This window comes from Uloborus diversus, chromosome 3 (genome assembly GCF_026930045.1).
Source record: "Uloborus diversus isolate 005 chromosome 3, Udiv.v.3.1, whole genome shotgun sequence".
Taxonomy (NCBI): domain Eukaryota; kingdom Metazoa; phylum Arthropoda; class Arachnida; order Araneae; family Uloboridae; genus Uloborus; species Uloborus diversus.
In genome coordinates, this window is record NC_072733.1 from 112,584,058 (window position 1) to 112,609,668 (window position 25,611).

General features: G+C 33.1%; 1 protein-coding gene across 2 annotated transcripts in view; it reads right to left on the bottom strand.

The window, feature by feature from the left end:
* Nucleotides 1–25,611, bottom strand: part of LOC129218066 (uncharacterized) — a 186,552-nt gene that overhangs the window by 71,818 nt on the left and 89,123 nt on the right. For both annotated transcript variants that reach the window (XM_054852255.1, XM_054852254.1), the window contains one exon: nucleotides 24,396–24,523. In XM_054852255.1, coding sequence (XP_054708230.1) covers nucleotides 24,396–24,523 — 128 coding nt within the window. The remainder of the gene's footprint in view (nucleotides 1–24,395; nucleotides 24,524–25,611) is intronic.

Below are 25,611 nucleotides of genomic sequence, written 5' to 3' on the forward strand. Positions count from 1 at the left end.
GAGGGGGGCAATGTGTTTCCAGCTCCTCTCAAAAGGCTGAATTGTTCCCCTCCCCCCAAAGAAAAAGAAATAACAATAAGAGTGTATAACTCTAGAAAACATACTTGTATTTCACATAAGTGTATGTTTTGCCGAATTTTAACCCGATTCACTTGTAAAAACTATCGATACTCGTCAAATCACGGCTACAGGAGGCTTATATGTAACTTGAAACCACTATAAATATTATTTAAAGCATTTAATTGGCAAGAAACCATCAATTAAACATCGCTCTAACCCTATTCGTACGAAGATCCTATGTTGTTTCTTGCTTAGCGACACGGATAGCAACGGCATGATTGGAAACTTCCCCGAGTTTCTGGCAACATGGCGGCGCGAGAGCAAAAATTGACATTGGCGATGCAGTTTTGCGAGGCCCTTTTAATCATAAAATACTCAGACAAATAATTGAATTCATGGAATTAATTTTTCTACTAACTATAGAAACTTACAGTTCCCAATTCACTTAATTGCTAAGACAAAAACATTTCGTGACATCTAGTGCAGTCAAAAAGAAGTTTTTTTGGTGGTGGGGGGAGGGTACGGCACATTGAAAGGGAAAAAATGACCTGATAGAAAGAGGGGTTCGGTGGTTCTCCCCCGGAAAAATTTTGAAATTTGTGGTTTAAAAACTTACCGTTTTAAGCTTTCTTTGCTGATGTTTGGAGAAAAAGGTACAGAGGTCTAGGTGGAAATTTCTAGAAATTGAAGCCTTAAAACGCAATTATAGGCCATATTAATTGACTTTAAGAATCGATCTGGGACAGTCTCTGACCTTTAAAAAAAAAGTGTCAAAATCCCCTGTAAATTCTCGAAATTAAAGTTTCAAAAACAGAATTTTACACAACGAAGGGAGCTCTTTCCTCGAAAATATTTGAAAATTATGGTCCTGAAAACTTAAGCAATATTTTATATTCAGGAGCCATTCCACTTAAACTTTTTGTTAATGTAGTTTGAAAAAAGCAATTGCTTATGAAATAAAAGAAAGGCGGTATGAGGACCGTAGCTCGAATACTTTCTGAAATTCAAGCCTTCAAAATGCGATTATAAGGCCATATTTTGTAATATTAGGCTCGGTAATTTTTTAAATTCAAGATACAAAAACGCAATTTTAAGCGATTTTCAATGTTGTCGAGTATTTGGGAACTTTAAGCTGGAAATATCGCGAAATTAAAGAAATGGAAATGAAATTTCAGATGCTCCATAATGCTTTCGGCGATTGTGTGTGTTGAGGGGGGGGGGGAGTTCGGAGGAGCAGCATTTTGAATATTTTCTTATTTTTAGACGAACGTAGGAAACAAGAAAAAAACAAAAGAAATAGGGCGGGGTGGGGGAATAGAGTTAGCTGATCAATAAGCTAGCTATTGAATATTTTTAAATCAGGCCTCGACAGAATTGGGCCCCGCATTTGCTAAGGCTGGCTCTGTACAGTCTCCCCTGCACGCGCTATTTTGATTACTTTTGTGTCTGTTGTTTTTAATAAGAGCTTCAATTAAAAACATGGAAATTTCTTAAAACTTCTGAGAATTTACTTCTGAGAATTTTGCGAGGCCCTATCTGCGCGAGGCGCAGAGGCCACTTGCGATTGCCAATCGCAAGTGTGGGGGGGGGGGGAAGTCGGGATAGGAGATACTGGTCGATGATAATCTCTGACAAGAATCAGAGTTTCCAATATTTTTCTCACAGCAACAACTGAATTATGCTTAGGGAATTTTGAATTTAAATTTCCTACTGGAATGTCTGTTTTGAACATGTTAGTTTCCCTTAGTTGAATACATTTCCACAAAATGCTATATGTTTACTTATAAGGCAAAATGATAATTTTTGTTATAGTTACTATGATCAATTTTAAATGCAAAAGTTAAAACTAACTCCGAGGGTAAAAACATGATCACATTGATAAGATACATCCAGTTTTGAAATGGTGATACACATTGTGCAGAAATAAGTAATCTTTACTTCAACTAAACACATTTTTACTGTATTTAACTTATTTTAGTTCATCTAGATCATAAAAGGTCTCTTTGATTTCGTTTAAATAGGTTTATGTGTTCTTTGTTATTAAAGCAAGTCAGTTGTTTTTTCATCGGTAAACTGTAAACTATAAAAACTAATTACACCTACATACACTTCAATGCGAATAATGAAAGAACATGGTATGACCGGAGCCGGATCTATAAATTTTGAGGACCCCTGCAAAAAATCAGCAGGACCGCAAACTGCCTACTAAAGTTTTATGTCAATAAGGGCCGTGGGCCCTTTTAATGACATTTTGGGTTAGGAGATAAGAGAGTTGAAAGCTAAGAAATTCTAGAATTTGCAATCTATCTTTTTTTTCTCTAGACTACAGCTCTGTCAGGGCTGCGGAGTAGAAGTGGGAATTAGTTTGCTTTTGGGGTAAAGGCAGGGCAGTCGAGAGTCAAAGAGAACCCCTTGTTAGTTTGGTCGCCAGACCCCACTCCCTTCATAAAACTTGCCAAATTTATGCGACTCCCACTCCGAGCCGTGACCCCTCAAGCAACAGACGCCCTAGTTTCTGACTAGGCTGACATGGTCTCTCATTGGCCATGCGTAAACGAGACATTTTAAAATTCTAATGCATTGTTGTAATACAATCTTCATATCACTGCCGCACATAAAGGCACACATTAGCCTTAACACCAGCCATGTACTTCATGTAGTATTACAGAGCGACATGCTGTATAACCCGTCACAGGTCGAACCGCACCATGCTGCGGACACTCACTGGTGAGATGAATTTACCAGTTTGTTACCTTTATCTCAGCTCCAGTGAGTTGAAATCTGCCTCCAGCTCGGTTGTTCACACTATTCCAGAATGATGAGTTCTAATAAGAATAAAACTGCAGTCTCTGGATGTGATAAAAGGACGGTTGGTATAACCGTCAACAGGTAATAACCTGCAATTGTGGTACAATTGCAGGTTATTCTCTCGTATATCCAGTACCGGATCCAGGGCGAAGCAAGCATGTTGTAGTATAACTAGATGCAAAACTTGGCTGCAGCCACTGGCCGTGTGAATTTTAAAGTTTTAAACGGACAAAAACATTGTCAATGAGGATTCAATGCTGTTTGCATCCTATCAAAGATTACGGCAGAAGTTGTTTGTACACGTCCTGTTCGAACACTTGTCTATTTACTAAAAGGTCATGATTACCCATGGAACCGTTTCTTGTAGTGTATCTGGTTAATACAGTCTAACTTGCTTGTATAGCCCTGTTTTAACGAGAACTTGGATTTAGAGAGAGAATCAAAAAACTTCGATTGGTACAATGTTAAGTCTATGAGAACATAACTCGCCTTTTCGAGCAAACCCCGCTTTAAGCGAGCAATATTTTTGTCATTCATAAAATTTCTGTCGATTTCCACTGCAGAAAAGATTATTCTATTTTTGGCAAAATTCCATTAACATTTTGAATTCAACCAAAAGAAAGGTAAGACATAAATCCTGAGAAAAAGTGAAGACATGACCCTTTTTTTAAAAAATTGGTGTGGTAAAGGAGGATTTAGAAATTATATTTGTTGAAGGAAATGTTAAATCATTTCCGATATACACTGATGAGATCACCCATTATGACCATCCAGTCAATAACCAGTTGTGCCACCTTTGGCCTGCAAAACAGCTGCGACTCGCCTTGGCATGGATACTACAAGCTCTTGGTAGACGTCTGGAGATAGATTGTACCCAATGTTAATGCAGCGGTCAGGCAAAGTTGAGATTTCTTGACATGGGGGACGTTTCAGCTCTGAGCTGCCTTTCCGTGAAATCCCGAATGTAATCGATAGGATTTAAATTCGGTGAATTTTGTGACCAGGGCATTAATTGGAATACTTCATCATGTTGCTGGGTTCACTCCAACCTAATTATAGCCCTCTGACATATGGCATTGTCCTTCTGGAAGGTGCCATTTCCAGTAATGAAGGACCGACGCCATGTTACGGAAGCACCTGATCTGCCACGATGTTCAGACAGTCCACAGCCTTCATGGCAGTGGCGGCTCGTGCCTTAATTTAGCGGGTGGGCTCCGCTGTATAAAGTTTTCTCAATAATATTTATTACAGATACAATGGAGAGGACTGCAGTTAGTAATGCTGAACAATATAAGATAGTCCTTATTGCAGTTGCTTCATTTCGAATTTCTCTTCTACTTCAAAGTTGAAATTGTTTTAGAAAAATATCCACTTGGGCATTTTTTGAAAATTCAAGGTAAACAACCTAAATTTAAAGACAAGACATCCACCCCATTCGAAATCAAGAAAAAGCGCACCTCGTGTGAATGACCTAAACAGGGCCGATCCTAGCAGGTGTTCAGAGTGTGCGCCGCACAAGGGCGGCCAAAGCAAGGGGCGACCGCAGGCCGCATCATATAGTTCGTATAATCAAGCAAAATTCCTCAAGAATTTCTCACAGGATAACTAATAATAAGTAGAATAAATATGCTGATTTTTAAATGTTCAATTGTCAAAGTATGTGTCGATTTCCCGACAGCATAGCATAGTTTAAGAAAAATAGAATGTTAGGGAACATTGTGTTGGTTCATTGTCCATTAATGTCTACTCATAAAAACATGCTTCATTTGGTTGCAAAGTTTGTGACAGAACCGGTAATCAGGCATGGATACAGGGGAGGGGAAAGGCCCCCTTCTGAAGCATGAAATGGTGCCGTCTAAAAGGAGCACCGAGGGCGGCCACTAATGTTTACCCCCCTAGCTTTTATAGATCTAAACAATGAAGAACATATTTTATTTAAATTATTTAAAAAAAAAAGCTATACTGATTAGATACTCTCGCAAGCATTTCAAACAACAAACTATGTAACAAACTCTGTGTTTAACAATCAAGGATGCGTGGAGAGAAAGTGGAAAATTGCGACTTCCTTGAGAGTAACATATATGAATGACGAACTAAAATGTTGTACTTCTCCCCCTTTAGGACAATTTTTCTGATTAAAATCTTGAATGAACTGCCCGGTTTCAGATCAGGTAGGAGGACAGGGCCCTTGCCCCGGGAAGCAAATTTAAATGTAGCTCCAAAACGAAGATCCAAAAGAATGCAATGACCTCCTTGACGAAACTAAAGAAGGCTTAAAATTGCGTTCCTAGGACTTTACTTTCAGAAAATTTTGCTGGTTGAACCAGCGATCTTAAAAATCCAATTAAATCTCTGATTCACCTCTTCCATCTTAACTTAATCAAACATAGCCAAAAAATGTTGGCTCCAAAATCCAAAACGTGTTTTCAGACGACAGCCTTTCCTATCATCAAAAGTCATATAAAATTGCTTTGGCATTTTTCGAAATTTTTGCGGTGGAGGACCCCGAAATCCATTCGCAAACATTTGCAAAAACATCGCAAACATGACCAAAGACAGTCTCAATTAGCGTCTTTAGAGAAGCCCCTAATTCCATCCCTCTCACGTAACGTATTGAAAAACAAACTAAAATTGCGTTTTTCAAGCATCAGTTTCAAGAACTTTTGGGGAAAGACCCCGGATCCCCCTTTTCTCCAACGCAATCACTATACCTGAAAATTTCGTTTTAGACGGTTCCGTGCAGCTACAGCTTCTTACCTAAACTAGTTTGAAATTGACTTCAGTTTCAAAAACACAGTTCGTGAGGGCACACTGAACCCCTGCCCGCTCTTCGTCCCATCGTTATCAAACAATGCTTAAAATACGATTTTGGGACTTATTTTTCTAGAGAATTCAGGAGAACTGCCAGGCTTATGTAACTTTTTACGATGCTAGGGCATATCCCTCAATCGTGGAGGTCAGGTGGACAAAAGTCTATAGTTATATTTTTCAGACATTAATGCTGAAAAATATCCGAAAGATCCGTAGAAGCTTCCCAGTTTTGTTAACGACACCAATGATAATATAAAATTGCGATTTTAGAAATATCCGCTTAATTCCTTCCAAAACCCATCCTTCCAAAAATTGCCTATAATGGATTTCAGTTCCGAAAAATATTTTGGTTCGGGATATTTTCACGTTTCCCCTATTGTTTTCGAATCTAGCCAAAAACTTGTTTTTGAAAAAATAGTGCCAAGAAATTATCGGAGGATAGCCGCCAGATCCCCTACCGTCACTAAAGACGGCCTAAATTTGCGTTTTAAACTTATATTTCAAAATCTTTCGATGGGAGACGATTGAATCTCCCTCCCTCTTGCAACGTCAACAAAGGTAACCCGAAATTGCGGGTTTAAAATTTCAGTTTCGGAAATTTTTCGGGAAGAACGCCGATCCTTCCTAAACTACGGTCTTAAAAAATAGCTTCAAATTGATTTCAATTTTGAAAGAATTTCAGGAAAGAACTGTAACATTACTTTCACCTAAAGTCTCGAAAAAATTCCTAAAATTGCGATATTTGACGTCAATTTTGAAAATTTCTCCATGCACCTTGAATATATTTGACTCTTTTGTCCTTGCAATCAAACACAACTAAAGATTAACTTAAAATATTTTTCATACGCCAATTTCGACAATTTTCTTGGAGCAATCCTCTTCCCCTGAACCCCTGACACCTCCCCCCACGCTTCCCCTTCCTCCGTCTCTTCTCTGATGTCACAGAAGAAAGATCACAAAATGCGTTTTTAAGACTAGTAAATTTTGGTATCTTACTTTCTTCAAAGATATAAATTGTACCTTAGAAGTTTCTAATTATAAAAAATTTCTTTTTTATAAGATCATTCTTCTGTTCCCCCCTCCACTTTTTAAATTCGAACTTGGCATAGAAATTTAAAGAAAGATTTATATAGACGTTAAAGATTAGTCAAAATATGCAAATTACACTTGAGGGGCGGCACATAAGGTCTTTGCACACGGGCGGCCGACACTCTAGGATCGGCCCTGGACCTAAAGCCAATAACATTTTTAATAATTAAGTAGAGCGTTGAAACTCTCTTCATAAAGTTTGAAACAATCTGAAGTTTTAAAATAAACAATAAAAAAATCGAATAGTTTGGTCATTTTTGAGGTTATGTGGCCCTACGCCTTTAAGGACTAAAAGCGATGTAACGAATCAAATTGAAATAATTTAGGTTTGTTCCGCCTTAGAATACTGCAGAATAGAAAACACAAATCGATAAGACCTATTATACGATTGATACTTTTACTTTAGCCAAATATCATGACAAAAAAGAAAATTGAATAGATCTCGCCCAATTGAAGTTTTTTTTTTGTAAAAGTTTCCGACCAATTTAGAAATTCTAACACTCAAAACCAACTATTCGAAAACAAACTCTTCATTCAGAAATTTCGATCATATTAGTTCCAAACAGAAAAATAAATAAAAATATGCATGCGATGCGGTAGAATTGTGGGAAACCGATAAAATGGTAAACGCCAGTTCCAGATATTAACAGCCCCTTAAGACTACAGACAAATAAATACAAAAGAAGGACGGTGGAAAACGATAAGAGCACTTTCAGTGGGCTAGCCGTTTTTTGCCCTTTTTAGCCTTTTTCGAGGTATTGTTTCGTACAAGTGACGTGTGTCAAATCCTTCCCCACCTGCTATTGCTCTTCTACTGCTATTGAGTAAAGCTATTTTTCGGAGGGCTAGGGAGCTGGAGCCCATGAGTAGGGGGAAAAAGGCCGGTTTCGCTGCAGCAGGCGGATCGCCGGATCAGATCCGCCTGTGACCTCCGGGTTGCGCCTCCTAACTCCGCCTCCCCACCGCCTCTGACCTTGGGTTGAGCCGCCTCCCCGGGGCCGCCGCGTTTTCGCGCTTTGTCATGAAAGATTAAGAGGGTTTAGTTTCGGTTTCGGAATAAGTTTTTGGACTTTTTCGTTTTTACTTTTAGGGAATGGCAACACTTTGTAGAAGATTAGGATGTTTTTTATTTTTTGGATGGCAACACCAAAGTTTAGTTTTCGAGTGGCAACACTTGTTGCTATGTTTTTATTTTTCGATTTTTACTTTTAAGAACGTTCGTGGCGCCATCTATTGAGAGGTTGATTTTTTTTCTGGACTTAGAATATTTCCATGAATTTAATTATTTTTATTTTACAGAGTGTTGGAGTTGGGAATCGAACATCCAAACTCTGAGTTAGCAAAAACGTATGCTAACCACTATGCTATATTTCCCATTACTCTTTCAGTCATAATGTGAATCTGTACCATGACAACGAATACAGTCGACTCCCGCTACAACGCGATCCGACTTACGCGAAAGGGCTATAACGCGAGTTTTTCAGGGGTAAAGAATTTCAGAGCTAACGCGAATTCCTCGTCGACAACACGATTTTTTTTTTGGAAGGAAGTATCGGGTACAGTTTCGTTATTGGCTACTAAATATTGATTTCGTTAATGTTGTTACATTCCTTTAGCACCACTGACAGCAGCGAAAGTTCTCATACCAAACTACTCTATGTATCGCGTTGTTAGTGCATTAAATAACCACTCAGCATCTTTTTCTTTTCATTCTAATTATTAAAGTTAATGAAATAGAACGACGCCTTCGTGCGCTGTTTCATCCAAAGTTTGAAGATAGGAAGAAAAAGAAAGTTCCCACCAAAAAAAAAAAAAAAAAAAAGTTAAGATTCTCGATATGATTGAACTACAAAACGTCCACGGTAGCACGAAAATAAGTATGAGTGAATCTTTCATAAGTACAATTAAAAGTCAAAACAACTGAACTTAGAACTTTGACTTCAGAACTTAGTTTCAGTATTGAATTACATAGTAGTGTCTAAGCAAAGTAAATATGTATTATGAAAATGGAAGCTGCTCTTGTACTGTGTATTAAAGAGGTCAGGAAGAGAGGCTGTTGTCATTAAATGGAAACGTTATAAAAGGCAAGGCGAAGCAACCGTATTTAAAAATGTATTGAAAAAGAAAGGTGCATAAATCATCACTACCTTTATTTTTCAACTTATGAAATTATTACTGTATCAATTGTAACGTGTTATAGTGCAGCATTTTATTATTACTACATACTGTGAGAGCCATGTTGTTGTTTTTTATGTCTTTCCCTCCCATTTATCATTCATTTTGTGCAACTTTAAGCATTTTATGTTGAATGATTTAAAAAAAAAAAAACATTAAAGGTTCAGTTCTTTATGTAAGAAATTTATGTATAGTTGAGGAATACTTTAAAGCAGTTTAAGGGGTGTTTAACAGTGTCTAAAAGAATTGGGTGTGTTTCTAAAAAAATGTATACGTAACATTTCTCTACAACGCGAAATTTCAACTTAAGCGAGGAGTCTTGGAACGCATCCCTCGCGTAAGTCGGGACTCGACTGTATTACAATTAAATTAATTTTAAAACCATCAATTAATTTACTCTTTAGTAATGGCGCATCATTAACTAAATTTCAGCTTATAATTGAAACTATCATCATTATTATTCTTATTTTCCATAAGAACACAGTTTTTCACTTAAGATTTATCTAAATACAACCCATTCGAGATTTTTGATTTATTTCAATGCTTTGTGGACTTGAAATATATTTTAAACTTTGATTTTCTTTTTCATACATTTCAAACTGTATCATTTTATTTTTATTTTATTTTTACAACATTGATTCTTTGCATGAATTTCAAAACTTGCAATCAATTTACTCTTAGCATTAATTAACACTTATCATTAACAAATTTTCACGGAATTTTTTAAAATCATCTTAAATATTATTATTATTTTTTTTACTTTTATACAACAAAATATTTTTTCCAACTTGTTATATTTTTGAAGAAATAATTTTCTTAACTAATTTATTTCTTTGTCAAATCTACAAAATAATTTTTCTAACTTGTAAAAATTTCGAAGAAATAATTTTTTTAACTATTTTTTTTCTTACTCGTAATTTTTTTTTCTATTACGAATTAAAAAGAAATCAATTTCTTTTTTTTCTTTTTTACTTTCATACAACAAAATATTTTTTCTTACTTGTTAAATTTTCGAAGAAATAATTAATTTAAATATTCTTTCATACATTTTGAACTTTAAAACGTTTTTTCCTGTCATTTAGCATTTTGATTATTTTTTTTTCACTATTTTAGCGTTTTTCAATTATTTTCAGTCTTTAACTATTTTCTTACTTTTTAGTCTTTAACTAATTTCAAGCATTTCAGACTTAGATTATTTTTTCGTGATTTCAATTTTTTTTAGTATATTTTAGAGTTTGATCATTTCCTCGCTTGTTTTTACTTAATCGTTTTTTTCCCCCCAATATTTTTAAACTTAGATTTTTTTCACAATTAGTGACAGGAATCGAACCCTCAAATTTTTCGAAACATTATCAGGTCTACAATTTTCATCCAACTAATTTAATTTAAAAACTTGCAATCAATTTACTCTTAGTAGTAATTAACACTTATCATTAATAAATTTTCACGAATTTAAAAAAATCAACTTATTTAATTTTTTTCCAGTAAGCAAATTTCGCACTCAAGTTACATTTGATCACAACATATGCTTTTCAAGAGTTTCATTTAATTTATCACATTTTATTTAATCAACTCTAATAATTATTTTTTGATTAGTATTTAACTTTGTCATTTTATCGCATAGTATTTTACTTTATTATTTTTTTTTTCATACAAGCACTCTTGTTAGAATAAAGCAAAATTTTCAACTTTCATGAATCAGAATCCCTTTGACTATTTCATTTTCCCAATAATATTTTATTTTACTTTAACAACTAATTTCTTTAACAAAATCGATATCATTTATTTTAGTCTTTATCCTTTTCGAACGATACATTCAAATGGTCAGATATACGTTAAATTAAGAAACTTAATCTAAAATTTGACAAATTAAGTTATAGCTAAATACTGAGTAAAATTAAGTACAAAAGACTAACCTTTTTGGGGTGAAATCCCTCAAGTACCAGCTATCGCGAAAGTATTTAAAAACAATGAATGAAATTGTAATAAGTGGATTGTTAATTATTACTCAATCTCACAAATTACAACTACACGGATGTTTTATTTGAAATCGCTGCATACGGCTGGCTGCCCATCGTCGATTTGCAGAAGGCATGCCGTGATATCGGCAAATCAACGCGGCTGTTGAAAAAAAAGCTACCCTGATCCTACAGAACTTCGGATCGTCCACACACACCGATGCGAATTGAGGAAATGACTTTATCAATATTGCTATCTACCCCTTTCCGATAACAGATAACAAACCCCACGTGCGAGTATTATTCACCCCTAGCCTACATCTTTCAAGTGACGTCACTGTTTCTGAACAATTAAAATTAGTTCACGTTTCTCAAACGTCACAGCAAATCTCAGTCATAGATCGTCAATAGCCTGATGCCAGGTTTTCCAAACAAAATTTTAGATTTTAATTCACAGTTTCGAATTAATTTCTTTTTCATTTCAAACTTATAAAAAAATTTACAACTTGTAACAGTATTTCTTTCAAAAACAGATTTTTGATTCAAAACAGTATTTTTTCAAACTTCTAATATTTTTCTACTTAGGAAATGAAATCAAATATTTTTTTTTTCTTCAATCATATAAAATGTTTTTAAGAAATAATTTCTCAAACTTGTAATATTTTTCCACTAATTAAAAAAAAAATCAATTTTTTTTTTTGTTTTCAATCATATAAAAATAAATTTTTAATCTTACAAAAATAAATTTTTCCGCAAAAATATTTTTTTCAAAAAATAATAATAATAATAATATTTTTGTAACATTATTTTTTTTTTCTTTTCAATCTTTTTTTTTTTTTTTTTTGCAAAACAATTTTTTTTTTCAAAAATTTTCAAACTTACAATATAAAATTTTTTCAACTGAATCTTCAAACGAAATGATTTAATTCAATTTTAAACTCAATAACACTTTACTCTTAGTATTAATAACCAATAGCACTTAACCATTTACTCTTTGCACTCTAAGTATTAATTAACACACACGCATTACAAATAATAATAATAATGTTTAAGATACTTACAAATCATCTACTCAAGCTTTCAAATATCCATCTAGCATGTTATTGTTCATTCGTGTGAGGGAACTTGTAATAAAACTTTACTTATCAACCGAAATTATAAGCGAAAATATCACATTTTTAGCACTTAATATAATCATACAATTAACAAATTGGTTTTCACTTTGAATTTATGAAAAATAAAAACTATTTCACACTTAGTAACATATCTATCGATATTATTTCATGACGAATCACAAATAGGTGAGGGTCTTTTATTGATCATGTAACCAACTAAGTTAAGAAAGAGCGTTCTTATCTCGTATGAGAATTTGAAGGTCTATATTAAAATTTTTCTCCAATATAAGTATATAGACACGTACGAGTTTGTGTATGTGAATATAACTGTGTATTGTTTTCAAACCATTGACATGTTTAAGCATTATGCTTCTAATTTTGACTTTCCACTTAGCATAAGTCGAAGTCCTTCGCGTGTATTAATCTATTGAAATATCACAAAAATTATATTTTCATTCAGTCTTAATTACAAAACCATACAACGAGACGAAGACAACACCGATAATATAAAGATTACTTACAAGAACGTGCATATAAAAAATATATGTAAGAGTGATTTCAAAGAATAATTTATCAACCATATTCAACAACTCTATAAACACACAAGTCTCTTTTAAAATGATAAACACAATTTATTCACACACACAGTAAAAGACAATTAAATAAACTTACATCTTTAAGTAAAACTCTTCAAAACTTTCAAGCATATTTTTAACATCGATTGCATCAAATAAATCAGGCACAAAACATTTTAAACATTGACTATCAACATTCAAAGTAACGAAGTCACGAGCCAAGTTTTCCCAATTAACATTATAAAGAGCCTGTTCGAAAAAAGTGTCGAACTTTCGACCCCTTGTTAATGATTCACATTCATGCACTCTCATGTAAAAAAATAAATCCATTTTTAGAATCCACACATTCTTTTTTAGAAAGGTAGTTTATGTTGCGTATGAGCTCATCAAATAGACACTTACGTAGAGAATCGGCCAATTTACCAACTTCTTGTGATGTATATGTGCTGATTTTATCACATCGACAATCACAGGGATATTTTTTCTCAATTTCCGAAAGGATGTACTCTTTTAGAGTATATGTCATAAGTTTGTCTTTGACACTACGTGAAATACAAGGAGACGCGTAACACAGTTTGTCAATCTGGCTTTCCAAAAGTAGAACTCTATCAGGCATCAACTGGAACACTTCTCGTTTCAGTTTGAACAATCTTTGCACACTAACACAGATGTTACCATTCGCACTCTCGTTGAATACATATAAGTCCTTTTTTATAACAAAAGCGAAATCACGGTCTTCGATTAATTTTTGATTTATATTTTTACGTAGGCTTGAAATAAGTGATCTCCACACATCTGGTTCTAAGGAAATACCATCCTTAGTTGGTCGAAGAATACCATCTTTCCCACACGTATATCTTCTAATATGCACGCGTGTAGGTTTCCGAAAAATATATATGGTAGCAGGTTTTCACATCACACCGAATGTCGATGATGTTTTCGCATCTCGCGCATGACATGGTTAATCACGTGTAATTGATCATGTCACACGACATTCGGTGTGATGTGAAAACCTGCTACCATCTTAAAATTACTCGTAGTAGGTCAGGATGAAGTTGGAAGTCAAAGTGTTGGCATTTTCTAAAAATCTGAATACTGTGGAAAACAACTCAACTCTGCTCAACAGTTCGTGTGATATTCTATGACGTCAGTAGCAAGAGACTTAGGTACACTTCTTATTGGTTAAAGTGAATATTCATTGGTTTATAGTGGATGTTTGGAGAATCATTTTCAGAGTGATTCCGAGCTTTGAAAGACGTCGTGAAATTTTGTTCTATGTACCTAGGATTTTTCTTCACCCGCTAGTGTTAAAACCTAGTTTGATTTATTTTTTAAGTTCACAGGAAGTTATTTTAGTATTGCGACTCCTAATCCTGTGAGAGTTAAAAATGAGTAACGTTGGTGAAAATCATTCTGAAACTTTGAAACCTGAAGATGAACAGATGAATGTAACGAGCACGAAAACGAAAATTAAGCCTACTGCACAGTGACGATATGATTGTATGCACAGTGACGATTGAGGGTGATTGTATTTTCACTTTAGGTGAATATTTTTCGAAAACGTACACGCGTGCATATTAGAAGATATACGTGTGGGAAAGATGGTATTCTTCGACCAACTAAGGAGGGTATTTCCTTAGAACCAGATGTGTGGAGATCACTTATTTCAAGCCTACGTAAAAATATAAATCAAAAATTAATCGAAGACCGTGATTTCGCTTTTGTTATAAAAAAGGACTTATGTGTATTCAACGAGAGTGCGAATGGTAACATCTGTGTTAGTGTGCAAAGATTGTTCAAACTGAAACGAGAAGTGTTCCAGTTGATGCCTGATAGAGTTCTACTTTTGGAAAGCCAGATTGACAAATTGTGTTACGCGTCCCCTTGTATTTCACGTAGTGTCAAAGACAAACTTATGACATATACTCTAAAAGAGTACATCCTTTCGGAAATTGAGAAAAAATATCCCTGTGATTGTCGATGTGATAAAATCAGCACATATACATCACAAGAAGTTAGTAAATTGGCCGATTCTCTACGTAAGTGTCTATTTGATGAGCTCATACGCAACATAAACTACCTTTCTAAAAAAGAATGTGTGGATTCTAAAAAATGGATTTATTTTTTACATGAGAGTGCATGAATGTGAATCATTAACAAGGGGTCGAAAGTTCGACACTTTTTTCGAACAGGCTCTTTATAATGTTAATTGGGAAAACTTGGCTCGTGACTTCGTTACTTTGAATGTTGATAGTCAATGTTTAAAATGTCTTGTGCCTGATTTATTTGATGCAATCGATGTTAAAAATATGCTTGAAAGTTTTGAAGAGTTTTACTTAAAGATGTAAATTTATTTAATTGTCTTTTACTGTGTGTGTGAAAAAATTGTGTTTATCATTTTAAAAGAGACTTGTGTTTTTATTGAGTTGTTGAATATGGTTGATAAATTATTCTTTGAAATCACTCTTACATATATTTTTTATATGCACTTTCTTGTAAGTAATCTTTATACTATCGGTGTTGTCTTCATCTTGTTGTATGGTTTTGTAATTAAGACTGAATGAAAATATAATTTTTGTGATATTTCAATAGATTAATACACGCGAAGGACTTCGACTTATGCTAAGTGGAAAGTCAAAATTAGAAGCATAATGCTTAAACATGTCAATGGTTTGAAAACAATACACAGTTATATTCACATACACAAACTCGTACGTGTCTATATACTTATATTGGAGAAAAAATTTAATATAGACCTTCAAATTCTCATACGAGATAAGAACGCTCTTTCTTAACTTAGTTGGTTACATGACCAATAAAAGAATCTCACCTATTTGTGATTCGTCATGAAATAATATCGATAGATATGTTACTAAGTGTGAAATAGTTTTTATTTTTCATAAATTCAAAGTTAAAACCAATTTGTTAATTGTATGATTATATTAAGTGCTAAAAATGTGATATTTTCGCTTATAATTTCGGTTGATGAGTAAAGTTTAATTACAAGTTCCCTCACACGAATGAACAATAACATGCTAGATGGATATTTGGAAGCTTGAGTAGATGATTTGTAAGTATCTTAAACATTATTATTATTATTATTTGTAATGCGTGTGTGTTAATTAATACTTAGAGTGCAAAGAGTAAATAGTTAAGTGCTATTGGTTATTAATACTAAGAGTAAAGTGATATTGAGTTTAAAATTGAATTAAATCATTTCGTTTGAAGATTCAGTTGAAAAAATTTTATATTGTAAGTTTGAAAATTTTTGAAAAAAAAAATTGTTTTGCAAAAAAAAAAAAAAAAAGATTGAAAAGAAAAAAAAAATAATGTTACAAAATTATTATTATTATTATTATTATTATTATTATTTTTGAAAAAAATATTTTTGCGGAAAAATTTATTTTTGTAAGATTAAAAATTTATTTTTATATGATTGAGAACAAAAAAAAATTGATTTTTTTTAAATTAGTGGAAAAATATTACAAGTTTGAGAAATTATTTCTTAAAAACATTTTATATGATTGAAGAAAAAAAAATATTTGATTTCATTTCCTAAGTAGAAAAATATTAGAAGTTTGAAAAAATACTGTTTTGAATCAAAAATCTGTTTTTGAAAGAAATATTCTTACAAGTTGGAAATTTTTTTTATAAGTTTGAAATGAAAAAGAAATTAATTCGAAACTGTGAATTAAAATCTAAAATTTTGTTTGGAAAACCTGGCATCAGGCTATTGACGATCTATGACTGAGATTTGCTGTGACGTTTGAGAAACGTGAACTAATTTTAACTGTTCAGAAACAGTGACGTCACTTGAAAGATGTAGGCTAGGGGTGAATAATACTCGCACGTGGGGTTTGTTATCTGTTATCGGTAAAGGGGTAGATAGCAATATTGATAAAGTCATTTCCTCAATTCGCATCGGTGTGTGTGGACGATCCGAAGTTCTGTAGGATCAGGGTAGCTTTTTTTTCAACAGCCGCGTTGATTTGCCGATATCACGGCATGCCTTCTGCAAATCGACGATGGGCAGCCAGCCGTATGCAGCGATTTCAAATAAAACATCCGTGTAGTTGTAATTTGTGAGATTGAGTAATAATTAACAATCCACTTATTACAATTTCATTCATTGTTTTTAAATAACTTCGCGATAGCTGGTACTTGATGGATTTCACCCCAAAAAGGTTAGTCTTTTGTACTTAATTTTACTCAGTATTTAGTTATAACTTAATTTGTCAAATTTTAGATTAAGTTTCTTAATTTAACGTATATCTGACCATTTGAATGTATCGTTCGAAAAGGATAAAGACTAAAATAAATGATATCGATTTTGTTAAAGAAATTAGTTGTTAAAGTAAAATAAAATATTATTGGGAAAATGAAATAGTCAAAGTGATTCTAATTCATGAAAGTTGAAAATTTTGTTTTATTCTAACAAGAGTGCTTGTATGAAAAAAAAAATAATAAAGTAAAATACTATGCGATAAAATGACAAAGTTAAATACTAATCAAAAAATTATTAGAGTTGATTAAATAAAATGTGATAAATTAAATAAAACTCTTGAAAAGCATATGTTGTGATGAAATGTAACTTGAGTGCGAAATTTGCTTACTGGAAAAAAATTAAATAAGTTGATTTTTTAAAATTCGTGAAAATTTGTTAATGATAAGTGTTTATTAATGCTAAGAGTAAATTGATTGTAAGTTTTTAAATTAAATTAGTTGGATGAAAATTGTAGACCTGATAATGTTTCGAAAAATTTGAGGGTTCGATTCCTGTCACTAATTGTGAAAAATTTCTAAGTTTAAAAATATCGAAAAAAAAACGATAAAGTAAAAACAAGCGAGAAAATGATTAGGTTAAATACTAAGCGATAAAATGTCTAAGTTAAATACTAATCAAAAAATAATTAAATAAAATGTGATAAATTCAATAAAACTCTTGAAAGCATATGTAGTGATAAAATGTAACTTGAGCGCGAAATTTGCTTACATGAAAAAATTATTTAAGATGATTTTTGAAAACCATGAAAATTTCTTAATGATAAGTGTTTATTAATGCTAAGAGTAAATTGATTGTAAGTTTTGAAATTAATTTCAGTAGAAGTTATTTTTCGGTGAGTCTATTTTTAAAATTTATAGGATTGTAGACATGAAGTTTTGATACTCGACTTATAATTTTAACATTTCTTGGGTTCTTCATTGATGTTTAACATTTTTATGTGATGTGTTTTATTTTACCGTAGGTAAAAATAATTAAATAAAACTGAAATTTATAAATTGTAATGAAAATTCTGTTAATGAATGTTCTGTTGGTTGTAAAGTAATATTTTGGAAAAGCTGTAAACTCTCGTCTTCGAAAATAACACATATTGGACGTGATGTGTTTTGAATATAATAGCGGGAACATTTTTCATCACTTTGGTAAATGAATGATAAATAGTAAAACGCGGTAAGTAAAATAGTAAAGTATGGTAAAGTAAAATAAAGTAAAAACCAACGAGAAAATGATCAAACTCTAAAATATACTAAAAAAAATCGAAATCACGAAAAAATAATCTAAGTCTGAAATGCTTGAAATTAGTTAAAGACTAAAAAGTAAGAAAATAGTTAAAGACTGAAAATAATTGAAAAACGCTAAAATAGTAAAAAAAAAAAAAATCAAAGTGCTAAATGACAGGAAAAAACGTTAAAGTTCAAAATGTATGAAAAAATATTTAAGTTATTTCTTCGAAAATTTAACAAGTAAGAAAAAATATTTTGCTGTATGAAAGTAAAAAAAAAAATTAGTTAAGAAAATTATTTCTTCGAAATTTTTACAAGTTAGAAAAATTATTTTGTAAATTTGACAAAGAAAAAAAAATAGTTAAGAAAATTATTTCTTCAAACATTTAACAAGTTAGAAAAAATATTTTGTTGTATAAAAGTAAAAAAAAAATATTTAAGATGATTTTAAAAAATTCCGTGAAAATTTGTTAATGATAAGTGTTAATTAATGCTAAGAGTAAATTGATTGCAAGTTTTGAAATTCATGCAAAGAATCAATGTTGTAAAAAAAAAAAAAATAAAATGATACAGTTTGAAATGCATGAAAAAGAAAATCAAAGTTTAAAATATATTTCAAGTCCACAAAGCATTGAAATAAATCAAAAATCTCGAATGGGTTGCATTTAAATAAATCTTAACTTAAGTGAAAAACTGTGTTCGTATGGAAAATAAGAATAACAATGATGATAGTTTCAATTATAAGCTGAAATTTAGTTAATGATGCGCCATGACTAAAATTAATTTAATTGTAATATTCGTTATCATGGTACAGATTCACATTAAGACTGAAAGAGTAATGGGAAAATTAGCATAGTGGTTAGCATACGTTTTTGCTAACTCAGAGTTTGGATGTTCGATTCCCCAACTCCAACACTCTGTAAAATAAAAATAATTAAATTCATGGAAATATTCTAAGTCCAGAAAAAAAAAATCAACCTCTCAATAGATGGCGCCACGAACGTTCATAAAAGTAAAAATCGAAAAATAAAAACATAGCAACAAGTGTTGCCACTCGAAAACTAAAAACTTTGGTGTTGTCATCCAAAAAGTAAAAAACCTCCTAATCTTCTACAAAGTGTTGCCATTCCCTAAAAGTAAAAACGACAAAGTCCAAAAACTTATTCCGAAACTAATCCCTCTTAATCTTTCATGACAAAGCGCGAAAACGCGGCTGCCCCGGGGAGGCGGCTCAACCCAAGGTCAGAGGCGGTGGGGAGGCGGAGTTAGGAGGCGCATCCCGGAGGTCACAGGTGGATCTGATCCGGGGATCCGCCTGCTGCAGCGAAACCGGCCTTTTTCACCTACTCTCATGCAAAAGGAATCGGGGTGGCGCGGACTTGCCGTTTTTGTTTTTTGGTTGAATCGTCGTGATTGATTAGGAGCGGAGGTGTGGCAAGTCAGTCGAGGGGCAAAGCAGTCGAAGCCCCAAGTATCATTCTCAGACTTGCAAACGCTAACAGATGGAAAACGTTTCACATTTTAGAAGCGATATGCAGAGTGTTAGAGATTTAAAATGTGTTTCATGTCCCCAATTCGATGCTATTTTTTTTTTAATTTTTTTAGCGAAATACTAAACGTTATTTTGACATGATCTATTTAGTTGTGTACAATTTTTCTGGGTGGGCCTGGCCCACCCAGCCCATGGTGACGAGCCGCCCCTGCTTCATGGTATGTTCTACCACAACTAAGGGTCTCAGAGCCTGCCAGGAAAAATCCCCCCAGACCATAATAACGCCACCATCACCCTGTTTAAGATCAACGGTACAAGACGGGAGTAACTGTTCGCCTGTAAGACGGCGAACCCTGACAACCACCCATGTGATGAACGAGAAATCGTGATTCGTCGGACTGAACAACTCTCTTCCAGTCATCCAAGGACCAGTCTCGGTGTTCTTGGTCCCACTGTAGGCGTAGATGGTGATGACGATTGGTCAGTAGAGGCACACGAGTAGGACGTCTGCTGCGCAGTCCAACAGTGTCGCGCTGAACTGTGTGTTGGAAACACTTTCAATCGCAACTGCATTGCACTGAGCTGTCAGTTGATCTGCCTCCGATTTTGCTTTACCAAGCGGACTAGTTTCCGACGTCCCTTATCTTTGCTTTGAGGACGCGTGGCCGTCCAACACCTTTACGCCTACTGTTGGTTGCACCGTCCTTTTTCCACTTCGTATAAGTACTAACAACGACAGATCATGAACAACCTACCAGTCTTGCAGTTTCTGAGATACTCGTTTCGAATCTGCGGGCCATCACAATCTGCCCTCTATCAAGTTCGCCGAGATCGTTACCGTTTCCCATAATTCGCAAAAGAAAGTGCTCAAATGAAGCCTTATCTTCTCTAGTCTCAGTTATATACCAACCCCACTTCATGTAGTCTCCACGTCATCCAGACGAATTCTTTGAAAAATTTTGGGGTGGTCATAATGTTTTGGCTCTTGAGTGTATATTTCTGACGATATTGTAACTCCAAGTCAAGCTAATGCAGATGAAAAGAAAGTGACTACAATAGCAACAAATGTGAAGAATTTGAAGTTCAACAGCCTTGGACATACTGTCAGCCCGGCTTAATCGAATATCATCGGTTAAAAAAAATATTATTCGATTTAGCGGGGAAATTTAATTTACCTTTTTAAATTTACAACGTGTCTTAAAACATAGTAATAAAAAAAACTTTTTAAAGGAAATAATTGAAGAGCAAACATTCAAACAGTGTTTTCTCCAAAAATGAAAAAAAACGAGTAAGTGATTTTTCTTTGAACTCAACATTAAATGGTACAAAAATATGCTATTGTTTTCAACCAAAACATATTTTTTCCCATTATAAGCCTATTTATAAAATTCAGGTTTCATTCAAAAAGTGTTTCCTCCAGAGCCAGTTTCCAGTCAAACAGTGATTCCTCCATTCAACCAATCAGAGCTGTTCTTACTGATCACGTGACCCAGCTATTTCCCAATGTGTCTAGTGTTTCAGAGGTTATGTTATTGTTTGCTTGGTGCTATGTTGGTTTGTTTGTTTATTTTAGAGCGGTGTGCTTTTACCTAAATTTTTATTATTAATTTAGGGATGGAAGAAATAATAGATGCACATTGTGAAAAGTGTTGTCTTACAATCTCTTCCTCTTAACCATGGAATATCAGTTGAAAAGAAAAGAGACGTAGACAAACTTTTAAACTTAATGTATGGCGAAGAGTGGCAAAATCAACCTGATTTTAAAAGGTACAAAGACATTATTTATAATTTACCTGCACGCAATGATGAAACGGAGGAAGTAGTGTGCGATTGTTTGGATGATCATTATGCAGGACAATTTTTTTTTCACATATAAATTTCTAGCTTTATTTTATAACAATCAGTTTTATTATGTCATTAATTAGTTTTATTCCATTAAAAAAATGTAATCGTAGCAATTTAAGTTACTATCTTTTTCATTCAAAAAGTGTTTTATCCACATTGAAAACACGTTTCCTCCTTTGAGTTCGGTCAAAACATGATTTCTCCAAATTTCAAATGCATTTTTCTAATTCATTTTAAGTACGCCTACAAGTCTTACTAGTACTCAGTAATACAACTAAAAAAATGATAATTGGGGTCTAATACAAGTTTTTTTTTAATATATTAGTTTTTTGTGTTTCCTAAAAAACTGTATCCGAAGGAGAAAACATGGTTTGAATGTTTGCTCCTCAATTATAATTCGTGTTATTGCTAAAGTTTTAGAAATAAGTTAAATAAGCAACAAAATAGTTTAATAATTAGCATATAAACAAGTATATTACAAGTACGTATGAAAATTATAAAAAGTAACTTACAACTTCAGTTATGATCTCTTTATTTTGGTACATTTTTTCAGAACAACATTGTTTTTTGAAAAATTCCATAATAGGCGATTATTCGCTCAAGGTCTTTTGGGAACACTTTCTGACACCCTTCTCCTCCTCCTCGTCTAGCGTATCTTACGTTAAATATTTGTCAATTTATCATCGTCTAAATTGTGTGTAGTATTTGTGTTATTTATTTAATATGGTTACGGATTGAGGTATTATTTTTTTTTATGTCAAAGACAGTCGACGATAAGTATTACTTTATAGTTTAACTCAATAAGTGTTCTTAATTTTTTTCTAATGAATTCAAAATGTTTCTCATCAAAACTATCGGTGAAAGCCGATTAATATTATTCGATTGCCCGCCTCTAATATTTATGTGAAAACAGAGCCTAGACAGAGGATGTTGAAGGTTAAAATAAAAAGTTGAGGACATCTGAAGAAAATTGCATAGGACCCAGAAAATTACATAGGGCCCCATTAATCCTATCGACGGCTTTACAGAAGCTAATAAAAAGAATTTAATCATTTTTATTCTCGATCCAAAATTAATCAGAATTGCCTAATTAAAACCAGGATGCAGACAAAAAGTTTTTATTTTTTTGCCTAGTGTTATCAGTCGCATAACACTTGGCAAATGGGAGAAATTGCAATATTCGTCGGTTCCGAAAATTTTCATAATTATTTTTCAATAAGATCCAATGCCAGAGCCTAATTACTGCAATGGTACGCGGATCAGAAGCCCTTCCTCTTAGATGTCAGGGGGCCCCGAAATCCCCTTAGTTTATCATAAAAATAAAGGATGATTTCACTCAAAATCTGGAGTACAATGACATCGATATTTTTGCAAATGCCAAAATAAGGAAAAAAAATCTTATTTGGGAATAAAAATTCCCCTTAAAAATTTGGTCTCTTTTGCAAATCCCAAAACCATTCCAAGTTTAGTCTGTATTTAAATTAAAAGTTATATCATAAATAATTTTGATATTTACAGTTTACTGCAACGGGCAAGGTTTAACCACATATTATACAATTACAATATGCTATATCTCTTCAACTTTTTAAATGTATATACTGTATTGTGATATGAGGTACCACTAAATTAATCATGGCTGTGTTAATACGCATGTATCGGAAAATTTTGTTGCTTTATTAAATAGAATAAGCAGTAAAAGAGGGGGGTGGGGGGACACAAAATGAATTTCGTGCCAGTGTCTTCAAATATCTTAATCGGGCCCTAGAGTGACCCTGAAATAGAAATGTGCCCATGTCCAATATCAGAATGATCGGGATCTGCCCATTGCAATCTCATTCTAAAATTTTTACCACATCTACACTTCATTCAACTAGCAAACGATAAAATTGTTTTAGGTGATTTATAAATATACTTTTGAAAATATTCAAGGTCGAATGTTTTTCATGACCTCGGAATATTAATTTCGCATAACCTTGCTAAGTGTATCATTATAAAAAACCTACTTCAAATTTCAATTCACTTGAATCAGTACCAAAACTTCAATCTTGGCAATTTAATGAGTACTTTGACATAAGAAACCAACGGTCAGAATAATTAATTTTTTTCCCTATCAATATATGGATAGACTCAAACCTGTAAAATTTATGGAAATCGATGATGGTAAGGTTGAGAGGCTCGTTGGTTTGACGTAAAATGACCCTTATTTTCAATGATTGGCCGTTACTCTTGAACGAAAAACAAATCATTCGAAATTTCAGAAATACTTTTGGTTTACTTCTTGAAATTGATATGAATAATTTTTTTTAATATTCCGATAAAAACCATTAATATTAATCGTGATTAATGGCGCACACAATGGGAAGGTCCAGGGGGTCCGGACCCATTCCATCGCTCTAGAGTGATTTTTTTTGATTGACTATACCAACGTGCATGTAAAACGTAAAAGAATTTCAAGCAGAGGTAACAACACTTTTAGATTTAATAAATGAAAAAATAAAATTTTACCTTTCTTCCCCCGCAAAATCAAACTGTGTGTGAACATATATTGTTCTATAATGATGATTTTGCTTCGCAGATTTTATTTTTAATTATGAGAAAGGGTACATTCATACTTGTGCTTTCTGGTATTTTAATTATGTATTTGTTATTAATAAATTCATTTATTTTTTAATGCTAAGCGATTATATTTAATAATCTTTTTAAATCTTTTTTATTACCGGCAGTCGATGATTTCGGAATAAAAAAATTCTTTCGTATCAAAAGAATATGTTTGGATGCTTGTTAGAGTATGATATGAAAATGGTGGGCCTTCCCTTCGATCCTGGATCCCCCCCCCTCTTTTTATTTTGAAAAATTCCTGTGTGCGCCACTACTTCTGATTGAAATTACATGCACTATGATTTACATTAGGGTAAAAAAAATTGGAAATTTTACTTAGAGCTAAACATTAAGTGAACAATACTTTCTCAATTATTTGCCAGACGACTTCTTGCTCCGGCATATTTATGGCACCAATATATTCCCGTAAACGAGCATACATTTCTTTCAAGTAGAGCAATTTGCGAGGATCCTTTCTTATTTCTTCTGAACCTGAAAAAAAAAAAAAAAATCAAGCACGATATTATATTGTACACTAACAGTACCCGCATGGCAATGCCCTTGCTAAGAAGTTAAAGGAAATCCGTTGGACAAAAAAAAAAAACCTCCATGCCCCCGCCCCCTTTCTGATGTGAAATAAATTTTTCTTCAATTAAAATGCGTACACACCTTTTCAAAAGACTTATCAAAACCTTTTCGGAATTCAAAACTATTCAGCAAAACACAAAAATATTAACGGTAGCTTTAAAACTCAAAATAATCCTTCAACTACACAGTTCATCGCTTAACGCGCCAAGCAACCACGCTACCGTAACTCTGCCCTTTAGTGAGTGAAGCGGTTTTTCCCCCTGCAATTTAAAGTGTTTCGCCACATAAACAATGCTATAATAAAAAACGTTACAAAGAACAATCACAATTGAATAATCCGACAAATCAAATTATTTACTTAGATAAGTAACTGTCTTCAACTATAAGAACAAAAACAAGCGTTTAAGAAATAAGGAAAGCAAAACCAGATAGAAAATCCTAAAAATCAAATTATGTATCTGAAAATCGAAAAAAAAAGCATTCAAAAAACTGTTTGCTGATCACAACAGCGTAGCATGGGCATGATTCCTCTCAAGTATCGACACTGTCGGCCAACGTCCTCTCGAACAGTCAACTTACTCCGCCATCTATTAGGTATTCATAGAACTAAACAATTAAACATTTAATTTGCAATTACAAACAATTCGGTAAATCTGATTTAAAAAATAGCCTATAGCCTTCCTCAATAAATGGACAATTCAATACAAAAAGAATTGTTCAATTCGAACTAGTAGTTCCTGAGATTAGCGCGTTCAAACAAACAATCTCTTCAGCTTTATAATATTTGTATAGATTTAAATTTTCCCGCATTTATACAGTTTCTATTGTTGCTGCACTTCTATTAGACATAGCGTGATGTTATATAGCCTATAGCCTTCTTCAATGAATGGACTATTCAACACAATATTTTTTTCAATTCGAACCAGTAGTTTCTGAGATTAGTGCGTTCAAACAAACTCTTCAGCTTTATATCATTAGTTAATAATTAATAA